General features: G+C 40.0%; 1 protein-coding gene across 2 annotated transcripts in view; it reads left to right on the top strand.

Moving 5' to 3' along the window:
- LOC131069246 (carbon catabolite repressor protein 4 homolog 6) overlaps positions 1-25,640 on the top strand; it is a 161,792-nt gene that overhangs the window by 18,057 nt on the left and 118,095 nt on the right. For both annotated transcript variants that reach the window (XM_058004609.2, XM_058004610.2), the window contains exons 3-7: positions 21,142-21,308; positions 21,558-21,623; positions 22,208-22,260; positions 22,861-22,942; positions 23,103-23,152. In XM_058004609.2, coding sequence (XP_057860592.2) covers positions 21,142-21,308; positions 21,558-21,623; positions 22,208-22,260; positions 22,861-22,942; positions 23,103-23,152 — 418 coding nt within the window. The remainder of the gene's footprint in view (positions 1-21,141; positions 21,309-21,557; positions 21,624-22,207; positions 22,261-22,860; positions 22,943-23,102; positions 23,153-25,640) is intronic.

Here is a 25,640-nt window from a genome sequence, read left to right on the forward strand (position 1 = left end):
GTTTTGCTTTACCAGGTCATTATCGGGGGTGTCCTGCCACCATTTTCGGCATTCCAACCCATTCAGGCCCTCGAAAGTAACATTTTGTGGCGTCACTGTGTTTTTCGCACTTGCGGCAACCTGTGGTGCTTTCTATTTTTGTTTTTGCCGAGCGCTGGCATCCATGGTGCCGCTTGCAACACATACTCCTGAAGCTAAGATGTTGATATTGCTACCTCTATCCTTCTGGCTGCTACTGGAAGAAGCGTGCAGCTATTTCTTCCAACTCCTCTTCTCGGCTGAATCCATCGATCTCCTTATAACTGGTTTGGGTAGAAAAAATCCACCCTTCGTAACGACCCTTTGTTTTGGCTGTCGCCGTGCGGCTGCTTGGTCTACCTGTGGCTCTATTCCTCCCTTTGCGCCTATTGCGCATAACCCTTGCTGTTTGGTCTACCTGTGGCTGCGTGGGATTTGTGCAGCTTGGTCTCCCTCTTTTTGCCTTTGGCTGCTGCGCGTGTTGATTGGGCCGTGCGGTGCGTGGGATTGTGCGGCCCCTTTTTTCCTTTGGCTGCTGCGCGTGTTGATTGTGCGGTGCGTGGTGGTTGCTTCCTCGGTGTGCGGCGTGGTGGCTTCCTCGGTGTGCGGCGTTTTAACCTTGCGCGGCGTTCAGTGGCTTCCACCGCACAGTGTGACCACCGCACGGTGGCTCCACCATCGGTGGTCCCACCGCACGGTGGTTCCACTGTCGGTGGTTCCACCGCACGGTGATGCCACCTTCGGTGGCCCTTTTTTTTTTTCATAATATATTTTTTCCAAATTTTCTTTTATATATATATATTTTTTCAAATTTTCTTTTATATATTATTATTATTTTTTTTTTCAAATTTTCTCAATTTTTAGTAGCGACTGACTGATTGGGGGGTCCCGGTTCCCTCCGTTCGTGATAGATCTTCAGTTTCGACCTGTTGACTGTGTCTGGTATCTCCTTCCCGTCTAGCGTCCACAACTTTATTGCCCCGTTCGTATTGACCTCACGTATCCGAAAGGGCCCTAACCATCGGATTTTGAATTTCCTCGGTTTAATTTCGTTCCTCCCGTTGAATTTTAACACTAGCTGTCCGGGAGTAAAATTCATTCACCGGAGATGCTTGTCGTGCCACACCTTCCGTCTTTGCTGGGCTGTTTCTGTCGCCCACTGGGCCATCATCCTTCGCTCATCCAATTTGTTCAACGCGTACAGCCTCTCCCTCAGGCTTTCCATGTCGCCAAGGCGATTATCGATGGCAATCTGCAGACTCGGTACCATGAATTCAACTGGCACTACGGCTTCTTGTCCATACATTAGCTGGAAAGGAGTCTGCCCAGTAGTTACTTTGTAGGTCGTTCGGTATGCCCAAAGTACTGACGGTAGGCGCTCCTCCCAGTCATCCCTCTCCACTCCACAAGACTTATATATCACCGACATTATTATTTTATTTGTGGCCTCCGCCTGGCCATTGGCACGTGGGTAGTACGGACTTGAGAATGAGTGAAAAATCTTGAAGTCTGATGTCAACCGGTGTATGACATGGTTCACGAAGTGGCCTCCCTGGTCACTGGTCAACTGAATAGGTATACCATATCGCGTAATGATCTGTTCATAAATAAACTTCGCTGTGCTTACTGCCGAATTATCCTGGAGGGCCCTTGCCTCCACCCACTTGGTCAAGTATTCTGTCGCAACTATAATGTACCGGCACCGTCGTGTGCGGCTGGCCTTAAGAGGACCCACAAAGTCGAGTCCCCATCGCTCAAAGAGTTCTTGAGCATGCGACGGGTTGAGGGGCATGAAGTCCCGCTTCAGAGGTTTGCCCGCCCGTTGGCAAGTGTCGCATCTCACGACCCACTCCCTGGCGTCGTGATATACCGTTGGCCACCATAGTCCTGCGAGAAGCACCTTTCGGGCTGTGGTGTCTGGACCCATGTGTCCACCTGCGGCCCTTCATGTGCCTTCCTTAATACACTCGAGACTTCTTCCTCCATGACACAACGCCTTAATATCTGGTCTGGCCCCATCTTGTAAAGTAACCCGTTAATGAGCGAAAAAGTCATGCTCCTTAATGCGAGCTTCCTTCGTTCCCCTGGAGGCATACCCTCCGGAAACCGGGATGTCTATTGGTACTCACCAATCTTTCTGTACCATGACGGGAGTATGGCTATTTGGAACAAGTGTGCATCCGGAAAATTGTCATTTACTCCCTCTGGAGGTTCCCCTGACTTAATCTGCAACAGCTGGTCGGCGATGACATGGCTTCGTCCAGGTCTTACCACAATTAAAAATGTGAACTCCTGTAGTAGCAATAGCCAACGACTTATCCTCCCCTGGGTAATGGGCTTGTTTACTAAATACATGAGTGCCTGGTGGTCTACGTAAAATGTGAATGGTGTGGCTAGGAGGTAATGACGGAATTTCTGTACTGCATAGACCATACCGAGTGCTTCACGTTCTGTGGTACTATAGTTTTTCTTCGCCTTCGAGAGCAATCTGCTGGCAAAATAAACGGGGTGGTCCAGCTCGTGTCCTCCTACTTGGGCTAATGTAGCCCCGATGGCATAGTTTGAGGCATCTACGTGAACGTGGAATTCCTTATCCCAGTTCGGGTACGCCAGTATGGGCGCTGCCATCAACCTTGTCTTCAAGTCTTCGAAGGCCTTGCTCTGTGGCTCTGCCCAAATGTATGGTTCCCCTTTCCTTGTCAACTTATCCAACGGGTGGGACACCTCAGCGAAGTTCTTGATGAACCTCCTGTAGCACCCCACATGACCAAGGAAGGACTTTACCCCTGTGACATGCGTCGGAGGTTCCATTTTTACTATTACCCGAATCTTGTCCGGGTCCATTTTCAATCCTTCTTTACACACAATGTGTCCCAGCAATCTTCCCTGTGGTACCATGAATCTACATTTCTTCGGGTTGAGGGCCAACCGTACCCTCCGACACCTCTCCAGGCATTCTCCGAGAGTTTTTAAGTGGATGTCCTGTTCGCTGTAAATAGACCAATCATCCAGGAATGCTTTGAAGTTCCCCACCGACATCTTGTCGAAGATGTGCAAGATAATGCACTGGAAGGTGGCAGGCGCGTTGCATAGACCAAAGGGCATTCGGTTGTATGCGTACACACCGTCCTCCACCACGAAAGTTGTTTTCAGCCTATCTTCCTCCGCGATGGATATCTGGTTGTAACCAGAGAATCCATCCATGAAGGAATAGATTTCATGTCCAGCTACTTCCTCCAATATGCTGTCTGTGAAGGGTATGGGAAACGGTTCTTTAACAGTGACAGCGTTTAGGCACCGGAAGTCTACACAGATCCGGATCTGATTGGCCTCTTTCTTGAGGGAAATCACAATGGGGGACACCCATTCGCTTGTCTGTACTTTGAAGATTATGCCTGCTTCCAACATCCGCTCAATTTCGTCGTTCACCTGTACAGCATAATTTTTGTTCATTCGGTACGGCCGCTTCCTCATTGGCTGGGCTCCTGGTACCAACGTTATTCGGTGCACACATAGCTCTGGGGGCACGCCCTTCAAGTCCTTGTATGTCCATGCAAAGACATCCTTGTATTCCAGGAAAATTTTGAAGGCTGCGGCCTTCAACACTGGATTCCAATCATCTCCGACCAGGATGATCTTGGGGTCACTTGTCTCCCCGAGATTCATTTCCTCTAACGTGGCTTCCTGATACTTAATAGGCTCCCCCTTCAGGAATTGGTGTGCCGACGCCTCATTCACTGCTGCCTCCACTTCCTTATACTTGCCATATTCTGGGGGAAATATATCTGGTTCTTCTTCGATGCTCAATACGTTGCACGATGGTGTAAATAGTTCATAATCTCCCATTTGCCAATGGAAGAGGCCATTCAAGGAGTCCCCATCGTCCCCTGAGCATGCCTCCAGTTCTAACACCCCTTCATCACTGGGCTCCATGCGGCATCTATTTCCACCCTCCGCTAACTGGTGTCCCTCGGACTCCGAGTTGGAGGAAGAGGCTAACTCCTCGCTCACCATCTGCGTACGGAGGTCGATTACGTACTTCCTCCTGACGTTTTCCAAAGAAAGGGTATTCCGCTTCCAGTTATGGTTCGCTTTTGCTGCAATGAGCCACCCCCGCCCCAGGATGGCGTCATATCCTTTCTGCTTTAAGGGGATTACCACAAAGTCCAGCACGAATGGCTGCGTGCCGACCATCACCTGCTGGCCCATGAGGGTACCAATGGGTTTAATCCCATGTTGGTCTGCCCCTAGTAGGTTGAACGTAGGGGGCCACAACGTAGGCTTTCCCAATTTTTTCCATGTCGCTTCTGGGAGTACATTTACTCTTGACCCTCCGTCCACAATAGTGTCTGTTAAGGTGGTCCCTAGTATACCCATTTCTACCACCGCCGGGTGGCGTCCGCTGTTGACTACCAACAACATGGGGTCGACCGCGGGGCTCGCGACCTCCCTAAACGCAGGGTTGGTTGTGGGGCGCACGACCTCCTTCGTTTTTACTTGTGGGGGTACAGAGTTTAAAATAGCCGTTTTTAGCTGCGGCATACTCTCCAGGAGGTCTTGAATTTTCACCGGTACCTCTACCTGCAAGATTTGCCGTAAGATTTCCTCTTCTCCCTTCGTCCGTGGTGGACTTGTTGTCTGGTGACTGTTTTGTCCTTGTGCGGCCATTTCTTTTGTGATCTCGTCTCTGGCCTCTCGTACTCTCTCGGTCTCTGTGTGGGGATTTGGGTAGGCAATCTTTTTAGCCTGCGCCCTTGTGATTGCCAATACTTCTGCCTTCGTAGGTTCTATGTTTAGAAGGTGTACACTAGGTTTCGGGCAATTTGCGTCCTCGTGGTCGCCTGGCCCGCACCATCGGCAAAGGTGCTGAGTGTTGGCTTCCTTCGTACAATCGCGGGCGAAGTGTCCCCACTGATTGCAGGCCCTACATTGAATCATCGGCCGGCCCTTGGCATCGTACTGGATCCGGTTTTTGTTGTTGTTATTGTTATTGTTTCTTCCGTCGCCGCGTCTATTGTCCCGGTATCCTCCAGATGATGTCGTTGTGTTAGTCTGCTGGCCCGTACCCGCTGGTGCGGATGTTGTGGCTTGCTCTGTGAACAACACCTGGTTCGGGCTTCGGGTTTTCATATTGTATGGGCACTCCTTGGTGGAGTGTCCCATCGTTTGGCAAATCTCACAGAATGCCTTCTTCGGACAAGTACCCTTTGTGTGTCCATCACTCCTGCAGTCTATACACCATACTTCAGTTTCTTCCGTCTTACTTGTACTCCCTTTCATGGCCTTGAATTCTCTCAGCATTCGTTCCATGTCCTTCTGGAGCGCATGTACCTTTTTACCCGATTCGCTACTGCTACTGCTCTCTCCGTCAGAATCTTCATCATCGTCAGATGAATATCTATTACTTTTCTTCTTTCTTGATGTTTTGTACTCGCTTTCCAGATCCATTGCCCTGTTATAGGCGTCGTCATATGACGTTGGGGGTACAATCTTCATTTTTTTTCGTAGGGAGGATTTCAATCCTTACACAAACCATCGTTTTTTTAAGCCCTCAGCCGGCTGGCTCTCCATTTTACCCAAGAGTTCTTTCAGCCTCCGACTGTATGCCCGTACTGTCTCCTTAGTACCTTGCTTGGTACTATATATCTCTGTTACAATTTCGTTGTCATCACGAAGCAACCGGAACTCCTCCGTGAATTCCTTCTGTAGGGTAGCCCATGTGGCCATTTTTTGCTTATCTACATCGGAGTACCAATCTATGGCGACTTCTCGTAACGTGGCTGGGAACTGCTGTACCCAGTCATCGTGGTCTGTTACTCCGTTGGCGGACCAAATGGTCTCACATGTACGGCAGTGCCGTAAGGGGTCTTCCTTGCCGTCCCCTGTGAACTTTGGTAACTTTTGTTTGCTCGCCATCCCTGGTCGTCTTCCTGGAGGCGGTTGTGTCTATGTCTGTGTCTGTGGCCCTGCGCTGCTACCTCCGGTAGTGTTGGTGGTGTGTCCTGGAGGTACGGTGTTTTGCCTGTCGCGTGTGGCACCTACACCCGTACCGTTGCCCTCCCCTTCGTTCTGACATGCTCCTACTCCTGCTTCTCGTTGGTGATCTTCACTCCGTGGCGTGAGGGATAAGTTCCTAAATTGATCCCGAGTCTCCTCGACTAGATTTCGCCGTAACCTTGTTTCTTCTAAAAATTCTTCGTGGCTCCATGTCCTACGATGATTTGGCGACGCATAGAAATTTCTGTCGGCCTCTGCACCTTCCGTGACACCTCCTTGGTTCCCCTCGGGCCCCCCTTCGGTAGGTCGTCCTTCGGCAAGCTGCCTTAGCCTCCGTCTACGTTCTACTTGCTGCTCCAGAATCAAAGCCCTCTACGCGGCCTCCCACTCGTTCGTTTCTGGTTTTCTATTTCTATCTTTATTCAATAGGTTTGGCATTAATTGTCGCACATTTCCATAACTCTCAATTCTTAAATCAAAACATGTCTTTATTAATTCATCTGCTCAAGTACAACTCGTGTCAATGACAGTTTTATTTGAAAATAAGAAGTTCACAGTTCAATTCCCTCCTGGCCTGGCGCCATCTCTGTTCGTGTCCTGTCAGCTGTTCTCTTCGTAGCGTTGCAGGATTTGTTGTCGTCGCTCTTCCTGGGCAATCTCCAATCTCCTCCAGGCGGGCCTGTTGTGCCAGCGATGCCTGTGCAAGCAACCGGGGGAGGTGGTTCATCGACCAGTTTACTGCCGGGCTAACCTCCAGCGCTGTCCACACAACACTTGGTGGGATTTCTGCCTCCGCCGCTTCTCGTCGAACGTATGTCTGAATGGCTACCTGGAGCAAAATTGAAAATTCTCGCGTTGTCGTGTCTTCTCCTGTATAAAGTTCTGTCCGCGCGTCGTCGGCCTCCGGGTTTACTTCACCAACGGGTAGGCCCATTGTGTCTGTGTGCCATCCGTGTCTTCCGTTCCCGAGTTCGTCTAGGCAACGGCGCCAAATGTTTGCCCTCTCGGGTGAATAACTTAAGACATAAAGGACATAACGCAGAATAATGCCGTAAAAATCAGACAAAGTGTATCAGATCTTCTATTCATCAATAAGTGTGTTTTACAAGTTACATTCCGGAGTATAAAAGGGTACCGAGGGGGTGCGAGCGCCAACCGTCGCACCTCAACTTCCACCCCTCGGTTGCCAACTAACCAAAACAACTACACATAATTAACTAATGTTATTCCCGTGTACAATAATGCCGCCAACAGTTTTTTTCTGGTTCATGGTGTCAATCACTTTCAAGAAGATAACACCTTCAGGGCAAGCTACTAAAACATTAATCAATGGCCTTTGACATATATCTGACCACCCATCACTCAATATGGTGCAACCTGTTACTTTCCAAGAAGCTTTGACCTCAGCTAACTTTTCTATCACTCTATCTTTTGACCTCTCTAAAAGAGTTTTTTTGAAAGCCTCTGAAGTTGGAGGTGTGTACCCTTTGCCAAGCTCTGCAACTTTTTGAATTGCATTACGGAAATGAGGATTTCTTGCCACGTTGAATGGAATGGCACTTGTATAAAACAAATCAGCCAACGCATCATCCACTTGTTGTTTCTCTACCGGTTTCCAAAAGCTTTTCAATGTTCCACTTCCTCCTGATGCACCTGTGGCCTTGGGTAAACTGGAAGAGGCATTGGGTAAACTGGAAGAGGAAGAGATGGCAAGCTACTAAAACATTAATCAATGGCCTTTGACATATATCTGACCACCCATCACTCAATATGGTGCAACCTGTTACTTTCCAAGAAGCTTTGACCTCAGCTAACTTTTCTATCACTCTATCTTTTGACCTCTCTAAAAGAGTTTTTTTGAAAGCCTCTGAAGTTGGAGGTGTGTACCCTTTGCCAAGCTCTGCAACTTTTTGAATTGCATTATGGAAATGAGGATTTCTTGCCACGTTGAATGGAATGGCACGTGTATAAAACAAATCAGCCAACGCATCATCCACTTGTTGTTTCTCTACCGGTTTCCAAAAGCTTTTCAATGTTCCACTTCCTCCTGATGCACCTGTGGCCTTGGGTAAACTGGAAGAGGCATTGGGTAAACTGGAAGAGGAAGAGATAGATGTGAACCTGGACACATCCTCTTGAATTCTTTGTTTTTATTGTGTCGTCTTGAGCATTCCTGCAATCGAAGAGGACTGCTCTCTTTCTAAACCAGCTAGCTCTCATTTCTGCAGTCACTTTTGGGCATGCTGTAACACCTCCTCCTGCACTCCCACTGATTCCAAGTAAGTGGTCTCTTGCCTTTGTTAAACTTCCTTTGAAAGGTTTCTTACATCCCTTACAAAAGAGTTCATTACCATCACGTGTCACATATTTCCATACTAGAGAATCTGATTTTTTAGGAGGCATTTTATTACAATCTGTAATGTTTCAAAAGAAAAACAATATTTAGTATTTAAATTATTTACATTCTATTTAAAAAAAATCAAAACTAAATATATGAATTTTTTACTTTTGACTTTAAAAAGGAAAAGTAATATTAAATTATATTTCAATAAGCATAAAACAAAAATATATCAATTTTTATTATTAAATCTGAAAAATATCTTCTAAAACATGTTTTATCTTTTTATGTAAAACATAAAACATAAAATATAAAATATAAAAACATCTCTTTAAAATATAAATTAGAGAACATAAAATTTATCCAAAATATAAATTATTATAAAATATAAAATTTATCTTAATATCTAATAAAACATAAAAATATAAAAAACATCTATATAAAAGATCGCAGAATATCTTAATATCTAATAAATATATCCAACAAATATTCTACAAAATGAAAAGATTGCATAACTATTATGTTTTATTAAATAGATTGATATTAAGATATTCTATAAAGTTGAACAAAATTAGTAAAACATTTATATAAAACTAATATTTGAATATCAAATCTTTATATAAAACATTTATATAAGATATTTTGCAATCTTTTATATAAAACATAAAATCTTATCGAAAAATAAAAATCGCAGACGAAATAAAAACTGTGGATGAAATAAAAATGGCAGACGAAATAATGGCTTACCTAGGCAAGTCGGGCGACTTGGGTTGGGAGTTCTAGTGGCACGAAGACAGGTGAACACGGCGCGAACACGCAGGCGTGGACATGACACGAAACGCTGGCGCGGACACAGCGCGAATGGTGAACACACAAACACAGCGTGAATGGAGAACACAAAGGCGGAAACACGAACAACAAATGTCGAAAACCCTGGCAGACGAAATAATGGCTTACCTGGGCAAGTCGGGCGACTTGGGTTGGGAGTTCTAGTGGCACGAAGACGGGTGAACACGGCGCGAACACGCAGGCGCGGACATGACGCGAAACGCAGGCGCGGACACAGCACGAATGGTGAACACACAAACACAGCATGAATGGAGAACACAAAGGCGGAAACATGAACAACAAATGTCGAAAACCCTACTCCGCGAACTTATACATTTTTAAGACGAAATCGACATTATATTTATAAAAAAAAATGTCGTAAACCCTAAAAAGCGCCCGAAAAAAATATGTTTTGAAAACTGGGATAGTGACGTGGAAGCCCTACGAACTTTAGGCATTTTTTAACGATTTTTTTGAAGTGTTTATGGATTCGCTGAATTGCGAACCCCAAGCCAGAAGTTTGGCAAACTCTGTGACTTAGGTTCTTAATATAGTTATCAGACCCTGCTACTACTTCAATTTTAAGGGAGAAGGGTCTATGTATGTTACCAAAGCGCTTAGAGACCAAATACAATAGGTTTCCTCAAAGTTTACAGATCCAAGCCCTTACCTATCTTGGGTCTACACCCTCAAGGCTTATGGGTCTTGGGACTTAACCTATTGCTTGGATTTAGACTGCCCCTCTTTGGAACATCTCATTCTAATCTTCTTAAATACTGACAGCAATAACATGATTTAGACTATAAGTATGCTAATTTCTTATGTATTATGAATATATATGAAATTAAGTATGACTGTCATACATATTGCAGTCCATATTAATATTACTATTAATTCTGCATAAGAACATTATCGGGCTTCATATATTAAGCATACTTATTACACACATTCCCATGCATACCACCAAGAACAAAGATGTTACTGCCTGTAACTTAATAACAGTTCCGATCTGATCTGATCCATGGTGATGTTACTAGATGCTTTTGATTCCTTCCCTTTATATCTCTCAATGTGAGGGAGAGGTCACACCCCTTCATCATGTATGTCCTTTGGCAAGAGACACACCCTTTCACCATTAGCACCCTTTGAAAGAGTACAACTCTTCACTCTTTCTGCCCTTTGAAGGGACACAACCTTCCACAATCAGATCTGCATTTCTTATTTAAATCAGATCTGCACTTCTCATTTTCCAAATTCTCCTCCCCTCAAATGAGTTTCTCTTCTCCCTTTTATATCTCACGTTTGAGGAAGTCACAACTTATCATTTCATGCCTTTTGACCATTCATTAACTTTAATCAAATTTTAATTATGTCTAATTATATTCTTTTATATTTTAATTTAATTTTTTATATTTATTCGTTTGTATTTTAATATTATTATTATAATTTATAATTAAATTATATCTCAAAGTAGGGACATTACATATACAAGCTTATATTTTCGAGTGAAAGTTCACTTATGTGCCATCTATTTACAAGGAATAAAAGCTTGTAAGGGGCCAAATAAAAATGGTTGCTGTAAGATCTAATATTGGCTTCAATTAAAGAACAAGAGGATGCCAACATGAGAAGTAACAAATCAAAGAATCTTGCACATTGTCTTTCCAAGAAAAGCTCACAAAAATCTCCTAGTGGCTTCACACAACTAGCTGACCCACATCCTTTCATGCCAATGCCACCATCTTTTGAAGAAGAGAATGTTTTAGTTTCATATAAAAAAGGCCCATTGGACAAGGCCTTCAAAAATGAAATTAGAGAGGTTGCGGATTAGAGCATTGCTTGTTGCGTTTATGGCAATGGGCTTCCTTTCAATATTGTTAGTTCATCTTATTGGTGGGGTATGGTGAATACCCTTTGCAATACACCTTTTGATTATGTTAGTCTCGGGTATGAAAAGGTGTGAACTACCTTTTTGACAATTGAGAAAGTTTTAGTAGAGACATCATTGGGAGTGTTCAAGGAACATGGCCTGAAACAGGTGTGTCCATTATTTTTGATGGATGGAAAGATTGCAAAAATAGACCATTGATCAATGTTATAGTGGTGTCCCCTAAAGGGGTGATGTTTTTGAAGGCAATGGATTGTGAGGGGCAAGTAAAAGATGCAAATTTCATGGTCAATATCCTCATAGAATCTATTGACATGGTAGGGCTTGAAAATGTTGTCCAAGTCATAACATACAACTCTGAAAATTGTAGGGCTGCTAGGTCTTGTTATGACGTATTCACACATCGCCCCATTGCAAATGGGAACCCCTACTTTTTTTCGCTTTGTGGGGTTTTGCTTTCTAGGTTTAAGGGTTTTGTCTGTTAGCCTTTGCTTTTCGAGTGCCGCCAGGGGGATCACCTGGATAGCAGGCTCTGCTTGAGCTAGGTTGAGTCTTTGGGGCCCCAAAATTAGGGTTTCTTTGAAAGTCTTCCTTAGGGCCTGGTTTCGATCTTGTTGCTAATTGTGTCTTGCTTGGTGAGTGAATATCATTCTTGAAGGTCCAAGCTTGGTCAAGTTGGTGAGTGGTGAAGTTTGGAATGTCATCCCGATCTTCAAATGCCTTGAAATTTGGTTGTCTGGAATGTCCTAATCCTGAAATATGGCTAAGTCTGGAATGTCCTGATCCTGAAATTTGGCTGTCTGGAATGTCCTAATCCTGAAATTTGACTGTCTGGAAAACTGAAGAATCCTCCAAAAACTAGATTTTGCAATATAACTCTTGGAGGTCCGAAACCACTCTCAAACATCCTGACAGTATATATGGAATATAACTTATACTTAAATGTTATATTCCATAAAATGATCTCGACGGAGAAACCAAAATGTCAAATTTCGCTCTTGACCCTTCCAAAGGGTCCAAAGTGCATTTCGCTCCTGACCCTCCCAAAGGGTCTAGAGCAAAATTCTCCATAAGACATGACCACAACCTAGAACTAACCTATTCTTAGGCTTGAATGAAGGTAAAAACGCTTGTTTGAATGAGGAAATGTGAAAATGAAGTCAGGATTTGAGCCCAAGGATGATTTTTGCTCTTGACCCTTCCAAAGGGTCCAGAGCGAAATTCATTTTTCTCCACTTTGCTCTTTGATATGACCAAGTTTGTTAACTTCTGGGGTGTGATGGGAAGGTTTTGATGCACATTTGTCTTTGAGAGGAGATTTGAGGTGACAAAATGATGGAAATTAGCGTAAAGTAGGAATTTCGCTCCTGACCCTTCCAAAGGGTCCAGAGCGAAATTCTTGAAAACCTCATTTTCTCCCTTGTTTAGACCAATGTTCTAGTTTTGAGGTGATGGGATGTGAAAATGTGAAGGATTTTGGCCAAGATTAGGAATTTCGCTCTTGAGCCTTCCAAAGGGTCCAGAGCGAAATTCTTGAAAACACTCATTTTTCCTTTAGCCAGAGTCAGGACCAAGGTGGAAATGAAAGGAGAGGGATCTATGTTTGCCTCCCAAAGAGGATGAGAGTTGGAAAAGTCAAGAATCAAGGTCAAAACATGATTTTCGCTCCTGACCCTTCCAAAGGGTCCAGAGCGAAAATCTTTGTAGCTCTTATTTTCTTCCTTATTTTGGCTAAGCTTTGGCATGATGGAGAAGGAATTAGTATGTTCTTGCCCTGAGAGGGAGTGGCATGCTTTGGAAGATCAAGATTTTAGCCTAAAAGAGAATTTCGCTCCTGACCCTTCCAAAGGGTCTAGAGCGAAATTCACTATAAACCTGATTTGCTACTTGATTTGGGCATCAATCCTTGTTCCTTAGGTGGAAAAATGATCTAAGTTTGCTTCTTGAGGTGGTTTGAAGTTTGAAAAGTGAGTGATCAAGCCTAAACTAAGATTTTCGCTCCTGACCCTTCCAAAGGGTCCAAAGCGAAGATCCTCCTAAGGCTCATTTCCTCCCTAGATTGACCAAAGTTTGGATTTGCAAGGCATCTTGAAAGGAAGGATGGACATCTTTTGCCATTGGAAATGTTTGAAAGCATTGAAAAGTGAAGGATTTTGAGCCAAATAGTGAATTTCGCTCTTGACCCTTCCAAAGGGTCTAGAGCGAAATTCCTAGAAACACCTATTTTTCCTTGGAGGAGGTCAAGTCCTTGGTTTTTATGGCGTGGATGGAAGTGAGATAGCATGTCTTTGCCTCTTGAGGTGGTTTGGAGTTGGAGAAATGAAAAATCAAGCTCAAAACATGATTTTCGCTCCTGACCCTTCCAAAGGGTCCAGAGCGAAAATCTTCATGGACCTCATTGTCTTCCTTGTTAGGCCAAGTTCTTAGTGTCCAAGGCATGATGGAGGAGGGATAGACATATTCTTGCCTTGAGAAATGATGGAAAGCAATAAAAGATGAAATATCAAGCCTAGAATGAGATTTTCGCTCTTGACCCTTCCAAAGGGTCCAGAGCGAAAATCTACCTAAGATGCATTTCCTTCCTTGTTTGACCCAATTTTGATGTCCAAGGCATGTTGAAAGAGAGAATGGGCATATTGAAATCCTTGGGGATGTTTGAAAGCGTTGGAGAATGAGGGTTTTGGCCAAGAAAAGAAATTTCGCTCCTGACCCTTCCAAAGGGTCCAGGGCGAAATTCCTTGCAAACCTATATTTTCAACCTTGCTAGGGCTTAAAACCTTGTTCCTTAGGCGAAAAAGAGATGAAATTTCACCTTGCAAAGAAGATTGGGATGGAAAGAATGATGATTTTGGGCTAGAAAAGGAAAATCGCTCCTGACCCTTCCAAAGGGTCCAGAGCGAAATTGTGCTAAACCTATCTTTTCCCTCAAATTTATGCCAAGTCTAGTGTTATGCCAAGTCTAGTGTGGGTCAAGATTAGAGGTGTCCGTAGGCATGTCCTTGAATGGTCAATAATTATCAAGTTTGAAGGAATTGAGCCAAATGATGAAAATCGCTCCTGACCCTTCCAAAGGGTCCAGGGCGAAAATTCTTTAATCACCTATTTTTCCTTGCAAAATCAAGTCAAACTTGGGTTGGATGAGAGAGGAGAAGTGTTTTCTTGCCTTGTGAGGTGGATTCAAGTTGAAATGATGGAGGAATGAGCTCAAAACAAGATTTTCGCTCCTGACCCTTCCCAAGGGTCCAAAGCGAAAATCCTAAAATCCACCTATTTCTCTCAAATTTGTGCCAAGCCATGCCTAGACCAAGGTGAGGAAAACTCTTAGGATTGCCCTTGAATGATTTTTGACCACCAAGAATGTGAATTTTAGGCTAGGACAAGGATTTCGCTCGTGACCCTTCCAGATGGTCTAGGACGAAATCTTAGATAGGTCCTGTCCTTGGCCTTGATTTTGAGCGAATTTTCCCTTTCAGGCCTTTTGGGGATCAAGCAAATGTGGTCAAAATTGACGGATGGATCCAAATGAGGGAATCAAGGGGAGACAAAGTGAGAAGAGTGGAATTGAGTGAGGGAAGACAAGCTAGGAATGAATTTCGCTCCTGACCCTTCCAAAGGGTCCAGAGCGAAATTCTCAAAAACCTCTCTTTTGCCCCAAATTTGCATCAAGATTGGTGTTGGTTGAGAATGAGGGCGTCCTTGGGCATGTATCTAAGCAAGTATGGTTGCAAAGTGAGAACAATTTGAGCTAGGAATGCAAAATTCGCTCCTGACCCTTCCAGAGGGTCCAGGGCGAAATTCTTATAGGGCCTATCCCTGGGGATAATCTTGAGCGAGCTTCATTTTAATATCTTTTGTTGATGATTTAAGTGGAAAATGCTATGTTGAAATGAATTTATCATGTGTCCTTAATCATCTTTTGGTTTGCAGATGAAAGAAGATCAGGTCGGGACAAGGATGACCTTCTCCAGTCTAGCATCAACAAGGATGACCTTCTCTAGTCTAGCATCATCAAAGGGTGACATCTCCAGTCCAACATTCCAAGGAAAGGTACACCATCCATCCTGCACATCAAAGACAAAGGAGGTAAAAGCAAGGGTCCGTTGGAGAAGCAGATAGTTTCAAAAGAGTTAATTAAATTTATCTTCTCAGCATCATTGAATTGAACAAGTGTCAGACAAGGTGGCATCCCAGTCATCACTCCTCTAGTCGGATTGGTCCGCCTCAGCGTGTCCAGATTCAATGCACCCGACTCATCAAATATGGCACTAACTTCTATGTACCTACCCTGGTTATCCATTGGTCAAATATTCTAAAGAAGACATGTGTCCAAATAATGCAATTATTTCATTGGTCAGAATTGAGTTTTTTGTAACAAACCCTAATTAGGGTTTTCATTGTAAAATCTTGGCCATTGATCTCAAATTGATCTGAGCCATTGAATTGTATTGAGAGCGCTATATAAGCCTTGGCTCCTCATTTGAAAAGGCTAATAGTTAAGAGGGTAATAGTTAGTCAGTAGTTAGAAGGTGAATAGTTAGAAATAGTGAATAGTCAGTTGATAGAATAGCAATTAAAGTAGAATAGAAAGAGAAGGCAAAGATTGTTGCCAAGATGTTGTTGTAAAAAACTTATAAAACTTCATTGAAGAAATGGTGAAATCTATGGGTCGATTCAACAATTTGCATGGTCTCTATACTTCTCATATTTGATTTCATGTTATTAGATGAGTGGAAGAAATGTGTTTGATTGATGGTGAAATTCGTATATCCATATTACTAGCAGTTTGTTGATTGCAGACTTGCCTTGTGTAGTCAACTGGAATCATTCAACTTAAGCCTAACTTCAATTGTCGCTTCTTCACTAATATGCATCAACCTGATGGTGTCTATACCTTTAGCGATGATCTGAACATCATAAAGCTTTCCTCTGAAGATCGCACTAACCTTGTGGAGATGGTCCTGGGATGTCAAAACAAGACTTAGTTAGAATTTCATCAAAGGTCATTCATTGCTCCTACATTCTTAGTGTCAGAATTAGATCCTTCCCTTGCCCTCATCCTTTTTTCCTTTTTTCAAAATCTAGACTAGTGAAATCCTGTGTTCCAATAATATTCGAAGCGAATCAGACGTTTAGTCATCAAGTGTAAGTCCCCTTGTGATTACAACAAAATCACATCATACCACAAAGAGCTTATCCACGAGTAGAGAACTTACATACAAGAACCTTGGAGTTGCCTTGACTGATCCTTCGGCGAGATCTTCAGCAGTCGGGAAACTTTGCTCAAGAGAGGATAAGGTACCTTTGGGTATTTTATTCTGTGTTTGGTCATGTACAAAATACACATCAACAGGTCTATAGTGAATTCTACATGTAGTCACATTTTTTGGACACAATATGTAGTCCACTCATTCAATTTAATATTGCCAAATATTGGCACACAAATTGAATGGTCAAACTAGTCTATGGGGAGGTCGAGGAAATTCAAATATTTGTGACCAGACATCATTTTCACAAGCCATATGCATGGCCTTCTCTAAGTTGGAGTTATGAAGGTAATTCAAATTTTATTTTTTATTGTTGATACGTGATGTGTATTTTTTTATACCTTGCTAGATTGTCGAAACACGATTTGCATCTGATGCAATCATCTTAAAATGACTTGTGAAGGTGCTAGAGGCTTTGAGTTCTATGGTCATCAACATTTTGTGGAGTGTATGGAAGCAGTCAAGCCCTAAAAGAGTTTAGAAAGCAAAAGCATTTATCCTAGATGATGAGTGGTGGTTTGTGTGGAATATGTTTTGAATTTCACTGAGGCCATCATGAGTATGTTTAGGTATGCTGATACTAATTGCTCATGTTTGGGTGAAATTTGTGATGGCATGTGTCATGTCCTGTCTTGATCGTTATATATATCCTAAATGAAACAATTATTATTACTATTAATATAATAATTATTGTTGAAATGCTTATTTGAAATTTATCTACTTATTAAATACTATTTTTTATTTAATATTTATTAATAATAAATTAGGAAATAAATGATTAATAATGATAATATATTAAATAAGGTTAGTATATTTAATATATTAGATGATGAAGAATTAAATTATTAAATAAGGAAGTAATTCTAATTATTAAATTAAGATATTAAATAAGCTAAGTTCATTTTATGATCTAAGTTAAAGTTTAAATGTTAATTATTAAAAAAAGATCGAGGCATTAAGGGGGAAGAGTCACGCCACGGTTACCCCCCGCGGGAAGTGGTGGGACGGGAGTCGTAGCTTGGGCTGCGACCACTGTCACACCCCTTCCCACGGAAGGGACCTCATGGTGGGACGCAACCCTTCCCTTCCACAGGTATTAAAGACAACCCGCAGCGCAAGGGAGACACACGGAGGGAATGGAAAAGTGTGGAACGACAGCTGCGTCAGTAGAGGCGGTAGGGGAAGTAAGAGGATAACATTGACGCCGCAAGTACGTATATGTGTGTGGACGTGTGTGCCACACACACACATATATATGCCTATATTCTTTTGGTAAGATCGGTCATATAGAGTATGTCTCCAATCTATTTTACATAATTATATTATTATTATTATGTTGTATGTTACAGAATTATATTGTTATTATAATGTTGTCTCATACAGATATATAAATATGTGTATAGGTGTGTATCCACACATTTATATATAGGTGTATATATTTGCAATCTACTTGTTCATGTAGAATCGATAATAGGAATAAAGAAGTAGGTAATGGCAGACATAAATTATAATTTAAATGATAATGAAAATATAAATGGTTATGAAATGTTGGATATTAATGAATGACAATAATTTGGCTATGTGATGGAGGCTAATGGGAGAATTCCCCCTAGCCTAATTCAGGGATTTTGATAATCCCTGGTAGGCAGTATATACTTAGTATTTATATGCATATATGCTAGGGCTTGGGTGTCAAAGGTTCACCCAAGAAGAGACGATCTGGCCGGTCCTCTTTGGTAGCAAGGAATTGATCATATATGATGATCTTCCTTGGTAGGCTTGGATGTAAGATGTTACATCCAAGACAGGAATTGAATTATCCATTGATTTCCTGGTAAGGCTTGGAACCATGATGGGTTCCAAGAAGGTGGGCATTACAACCGCCTAAAGACATGTCCCAGTACTGCAATCGTATCCTTTTTATTAATAAGAATTGAGACTAGTTTTAATTAAGTAATTGAAGTTAATTGCAAATTAGATTAGCTATATATATATATATATTTGTTGCATTCTAACAGTTTATTTTGCAGGACAGTGATCTCTAACTAGTAGGGACATTACAACATGGACTCCACGGTGAAGAAAATAAGAGCAATAATAGAGGCCAAGGAACATGATCCAATGGAAACATTTTTCAAAATTGTGCAAAAGTTATTGTTGACCCTTGGAACAAGATGACCACCCCCTTACATCTCTTAGAATTTGCTTTATTGCCATAGTACTATAGCAAAGAGGCATTCATTGTTGAGGAGGGTGGCACCATACAGAGCTGGGGAGGTTGCTGCTGGCTAGAAGGCTGAATTTAGAAAGATATATATACAAATGAAGAAATCCAAAGTATTTTCTTGAGCGAGTTTGGCCGATTCACAGCTTCAAAAAATTATGATGCTTCCACTCTTCATGACAAATGTAGGATAAGTGTTGATGAGTGGTGGTATCTACGTGGTTAGGGCTCCATTTTCATGCAGCCTTTTGCAATTAAAATTCTCTCCCAAGTATGCATTTTTTTATTTTTTATTTCTCTCATTTTTTATTCGATGCTATCATACTATAAATTATATTAAAATATATTTTTTTTATAATTTATGTTTTAAGTTTTGATTCTTGAATTATAAAATTAAATACTAAATGTTGTATGTAGACTCAATAGGTTGCAAGTTCTTCTTTGGCTGAGTGGAATTGGAGTGCATGCTCTTTAATCCATTTTGTCAAGGGCAACCATTTGGTTGCAAAAAAAGTAGAGGATTTGGTCTACGTACACGCCAATCTTCGTCTCTTGTCACATAAGAAACTTGAACACAATGAGGGTGTGACAAAGAATTGGGATTTAGCCCTTGAGTGTGCTGATTTAGATGCTATAGTTGCACAACTTTCGCACTTTACATAGCTAGTAGGAGTGGCAATCCAATGGATTGTGGTTCCAATGAAGTTGAACTACATGTTCACCTTGATGCTTTTGATGAAGAAGAAAATGAATATTAAATATCGATTGTAATTGTAATTTTCATTTTGTAATGATGTTTTGAGACTTGAGTATTATCATTTTTGTGAATTCTGAATATGATATTATGAGATATTTAAATATTCTATTTGTTGGGAATTAGGGATTTAAATTTTTTGAGTATCATAGTTCTTATAATTTATAATTTTGAACATATATACATATATATTTTTGTACCTGCACCCAAGGGAAATTTTTTTTGCCATACTGCTGTACTGGGTTCCGGTTCTCATATTTGCACCCATACCTGAATCAGCAACTTAGGTTTTTCTTAAAGAACTTGACTAGATGTCCAATTTCTTTCTCCAAGTGCTTATCATAAAAAATCCTGAAAGCCCTTATGATGAGGGTCTTGAGGATATTGCCTGCTTTGTTGGATTGTGCTGAGATATAATACAAAGATCAGGATCTGTATGTATACTTTTCCTATATGCTTCTTTAGTGAAGGAGCCATCATCTTTCTATGGTCCTTGGCCTTCTAGGGAGATGGCAGCAGGGATTACACCTAACCTGAAAAGTTCATTCTATATTCCCATGACATGTCTAAGGGGAAGACTAGAACTGAAACAAACCACTGTTATCAATTATTTAATGTAATAGATCCATAGTTGATTAATCAAGAATCGATGGTGTGGATGTAGAATAGTCTGTTTATTCTGATCAACTCATCAAGAATGTATAGGTCTTCTAGGCAGGGAGAAGAATGAACAAAGTAGTAGTAGTTTGCAGTGTTGTATAGTTAAGGAATTAATGAACTTCCATGCTTTAAGAGAGCTTCTAGTTTGTATTCATTTCTTCAACAGGTGGAGCTTTTATTCATATTTGGTTTTTCCGGTATAAGCATTGGTGTCTTGTTATGTGAATGCCTTTGATGCATTGGTATTTACATTCTTTCAATATTTCCCGTGTTCACAAAGAGGCAGGGACATAGTTTCAACATGGCTACATGTGTTTCATCATTGTATATAGTTCAATTGAGCAGTGATTGTGATAATTACATAGAGAGAAGCACATGCAATAGATTAGGCTGTTTATACATCTGATTTTCAGCAGTGTAGTCATGTATTTTGCTCATGAGCACATTGGAATCAGTTACGATGTAGATGGCAACATAAAGCTGTAGCAAACACCAATTTCTGCATACATAGAGAGTTAACAGCTCAGTTATTTTAAACATATGCATTGATGAATTATTCATGGAAATATCCAATATTATTACAGGTCAAGTTCTGGACTGCTATCTTCTTTTGGTTCTGTGAGTTCAATTTAAAGATCTGACTAATGGAAGAATGGGTGTTTCCATGCATTTGGGATTTGGCTACCTTTTTTTTTTAAAATCTTAATTCATATTGTTGTTTTCCTCTCCATCTCATTGTTGAGTGCTTCCCTTGTGAATATGCTTACGGATTTTGCAGATTTGTGATACAAATAATAATAACAGATTAACAAGTTGCTTGTTTCTTCACGATGAAGATTAAAAATAATCACTTTAGTATCATTTTATATACTATCTGCAACCATTGCTTTTATTTGTGTAATTTTTCAACCTACTTCTTCCTGTTCAATACAGTAAGCAATATTTTCCCTTGATAAATATCTATTATAAGATGATAGGGACCATTTTGGGGATGTTTCTTCATAATCTTTCCGCTTTAGAAACACACAGAAGTCTAATGTTTTTAAGCATATGGATCTTTGCAGATAATTTCAAACCCAAATATAATAAATACATAGTAAAATGGATTATATAACCCTGTTTTTTTCCCGTTTATGGCAAACCTAACCACTTTTTTTGCAACTTTTGCAGAACGGTTTACAATACTATCATACAACATTCTTGCTGACTATCTTGTCAGGGATCACTCGCAACAACTTTACCTACACATACCTCATTATATATTGGACTGGGACTGGCGCAAAAAAAGAATACTACTGGAGCTGGGCCTGTGGTCTCCTGACATCATGTGCCTGCAGGCATGTCAATATTGGTTAACTGAATTTATTTATGTAGTTATCAGTTACTTTCTTGAATTAAATTTGGTTGGTGAGACAGCCTTGGTTTACTCTGCTTATTTGTATGAGAGTTGGGGATGCTTGTGTCTGCAACCTGCTCATTTTTATGATTTTACATCAGAGAAGAAATCATTTCCAAGTTTCGTGCTATTTGTTCTACAAACAAGGTTAATTTTATCAAATACAACTGACAACTTTTCACCACAGCAGGAGGTGGACAAATACCAGGATCTGTTACTAGAACTCAGACAAAGAGGCTATGGTGGTGTATTTAAGGTATCATCTAGGAATGTTCACAAATTTTTTGTATGCTTCTTAGTGCAAGATTGGGATTGGCGAAGAAGATATTTCTTGGCATATTAATAAGTTTTAGTGGCAGCCATGCATTTGGTTGTATGTATGGGGCTGACCTACAGAATTCACTATTCAGTTTAAAGTATATTCACAAACAATGACAATCTATCAGTCTGTTTATGGAAGTCATTTTTTAGGATTAGCTAATCAGTGCATACTTGACTATTTGCCAATGTGCGGGTCATGTAAATGATACAAAGATTACTTCTGGAAAACCTGTGATGGAGAGTTTTGATATCATTGTTGCAGATCATGCTATTTGTTCTATTGTTATCAGGTTGAAGGTATGATTGGATTGCATAGTGTGATGTAAAATGTCTTGATTAAAACCTTATATCATTACTTGTTGAGAAGCATTCTTTCTATTGTCATGGATTGCTGAAGCTTAAGAACAGATCTAAATGATTACCGTTCTGCTTGTTGGCTATTGGGGATTGTAATCAATTTTTTTGATATATTGGGAATATATTGTTCATCTAGAAACTAAGGTTTCTTATGTATTGAAGGAACGCACTGGCTTGGCAAAAGATGGTTGTGCTATTTTCTGGCGGACATCACGGTAATATTTCCAGCTTACAGGTTCACATAAGACATTTATTTTCATTGTTTCTTCTAGAATAGCTGTGACACACATCTAATAGAGCATACCAATTCAGCTTAAAATATTTGAACTCTTTGTTAATTCATTTGAAATTTAGCGTACATATGCTATGGGTTATACTTGTCTGTTCAATTTTACCATGTGAATACAGGCATTTTAATGATCAACTTTCCCATGTGAATACAAGCATTTTAATGATCACCTCACTTAATATTCATATACCTTGTATCTGGGGCTGAGCCTTTTTTGGGCAAATGCTTGGTTATTTATATGACCTTCTATTGGTAACTTTAACGAATTAACATATGGAGAATTCTATTGGTAGCAGATGTATCTAATGTTTGAGTGACATTCAAATGTGAGATTGATAAAATGAAAATAGAAAAAGGTGAGTGTTTAGTAACAATCATTTGTTTCAAAGGAAGATGTTGGTTATCTTTGATAAAAGGATCTGTTTAGCACATGCATTTCTTTTAAAGAGTGTTTAAATGCAAATCTTCGCTTTAAAGTGTTTATCATTTACAATTCATGAATAACATGTTTTCTTTCTATTATCAGATTTGAATTGCTTCATGAAGAATTTATTGAATATAGTAAGCTTGGTCTTCGGGATAATGTTGCACAAATTTGTGTTCTACAGGTATACTTTGATAGTTTGTTTTGCATTATTATTTATCATATGATGTAGTGCACAAGAGAAGAAATTTTCTTTTCTTTTCATTCATGATATTTAATTCTTTTCATCATTAATCAAATAAAAGTGACTCTTTGTGATGAATTCTTTGGTATCGTTTGGCTAGTCAAAATATGTGGGCACTGCACAAGCGGGAGCTAGTTATTTGGAAAGCAGGTAATAACCATCACTGTTCCTATCCAATTGGAATTTATAAAATAGATTTTGAGAAGCAATTCGTAAACAGATTTGAAACCATATTCTGGTATTAAGTAATAAACACCCCCTGTTTTAAAATACTAACCTTTGTACAAAGCACTTCTCTATGGATATATTTTGATTTAGACGTATGAAGAAAGCAAATGATTATGTAAATCTGACACTTGCTAATGCAAATATAACAATTTATTTTCAGGGACTTTGAAAACATTTTTTCCTTTCATCAGTATGTGCGTGTTTTGGTATTTGCAATGTTATTATTTATTCTTGCATGGACAATCCAATGCAAATGGGATAGCAGTCATATGCACTTACAATATGTGATTGCCTACCTAGGGCCAAATGTTTGAATTGGACTAAATATTAGATTGTCAGGATTTAAAGCCACCACTCAACTATTATGTTTAGAAATGTTGTTCGTGTAGTGTTTAAAGTAAATGTTTGCTAGACAGGTCAATAATAGGAGACCAAGGTATCGACAAAATTTATTTTGGTTGAGAGTTGTTGTTGATAATAGTTATGAACTGAATTGTGTCAAAATTTAATATCAAAGGTCATGTGAATAATTTGAGTTGACCTTGCTTTGCTAAGTTATATACACACACACACATTATATGTGTGTGTGTCTATATATATACACATATATACATATGTATACACACACACACATATATACATATACCTATATACGTGTGTGCGTGTGTGTGTGTGTACACATATATACATATGTACACACACACACACATATATATACATATACCTATATACATATGTATATACATATATATATACATATACATATATATACACATTTCTAATGAATAAACAAAGAGCGTTAATGTGAATCTAAAATAAAGGTCTTATAAACTTATCGCTGCATATTAACATCAATGACAATATATCCACTCTTGACATCAATGACAAACTTGTCTATAACATTGCCTTCTTACCTTCTTGACATCAATGACGAACTTCTAACACTCCCAACTGAGTGCCCTTGACATCAATGACAATATTTCCAACAAACCCTCAGGTGGATATTGGTTTTGTGGATGAAAACCCACTTGACAAATTTGTACAAGGTTTGCAGGTGTGCAGATTAATTTAGGTTTGCATAGTGTGGAGCAAATTGATTTATCTTTGAAATGCACAGGTTTGCTGGCTTCTGTATTCCGGGTACAAATTTATGAAATTTGCAAGCAAATAATTAATTTGTATTGTGGTGTGTGCGCAATGGTTTATGATCAGATTATGAAGTGCTGTGTGTGTGAAGTGGGATTTGGACAGAGATTTGTGCTGTGTGTGCTGGGAATTGAAGAAATAAAATAATAAAATAATTGGTAGCAGCTGGTTTTACCTAGCCATGTATTTCATAGCCCCATCAAAGTAGCCGTACCATATAATAACATATAAGGAAGGCTGTAATATTAATTTGGATGCTCATAATTTTCAAAGCCAACCTCTTTGAAATCAATGCAGCTAATTGGAAGAGCCAACAGGGTTGGCACAGCATATAGAGGAAGCATTGCAGCTGGTTGTTTGTTTTTTTATTTATTTATGCAAGTTGTCGTACAATTGTTTTTTTTGGGAGGGGGGAGGGGGGTGAGCAATAAGGTCAAGGAAGAACAAAGGAAGATTTGATGTGGTTGCTGATTGGTGTGTTGACCATTCAAAGATCCAGGTCAGCCATTTGAGAATTTAAATATTGAAATTTCATTGATAATAATTTTGCTGTTGTAATTTTCTGGGATTTGCATTCTGTAACAGCAACGTTCATAAGTTATAAAATATTTCAGTTGATTATATCTTTGCAATGATCTTGTGTAAAGGATGTATTATCAATACTTAGAAATTGGGAATCTGATGTTATGATGATAATTTTAAATATTCCTTCAAACAAATTGATAACACAACCCAATTCAGCTGAAAGCAAACTGTCTGATGAAATGCCTGTCAAGCAACATTTGCAAAAATTGCAAGTGTGGTAATCAATTTCCTGGTAGGGGTTCTTACAGATTTTCTAAAATACATTATAGCTGATTATTTTGTAACAAGTTTTAATTGAGCTTGTAATTATTCAGAGGTACCAATTATAGAGTAGCAGCTGGGAGTGGAATTGATAGTGGCACTTCTGAAGGGGGTTGATGTAGATCTAATGTTCTTTGGAGATTCTAAAGGCCTTAATGTTGTAGAGTGTCAATATGATCATGATATGTACTGCTAAACTGTTGGTATAAATTTAACGACTATGGTACATTGAAATGTATTTTGAATGGCTAAATATATGCATTTTTAAATTTTAGATATAATTGAAATAGCTTTGCCTAAATTGAACTTTTCAATTTTATCATGTTCCATTCACTTCAAGCTAAAGAAAAAAATGTTTTTTAATTCTTTTTTTTCATATTTATCTTTTACTTTTTAGTATATTATTTTTTTTTTGTTA

Source organism: Cryptomeria japonica, chromosome 6 (genome assembly GCF_030272615.1).
Source record: "Cryptomeria japonica chromosome 6, Sugi_1.0, whole genome shotgun sequence".
NCBI lineage: Eukaryota > Viridiplantae > Streptophyta > Pinopsida > Cupressales > Cupressaceae > Cryptomeria > Cryptomeria japonica.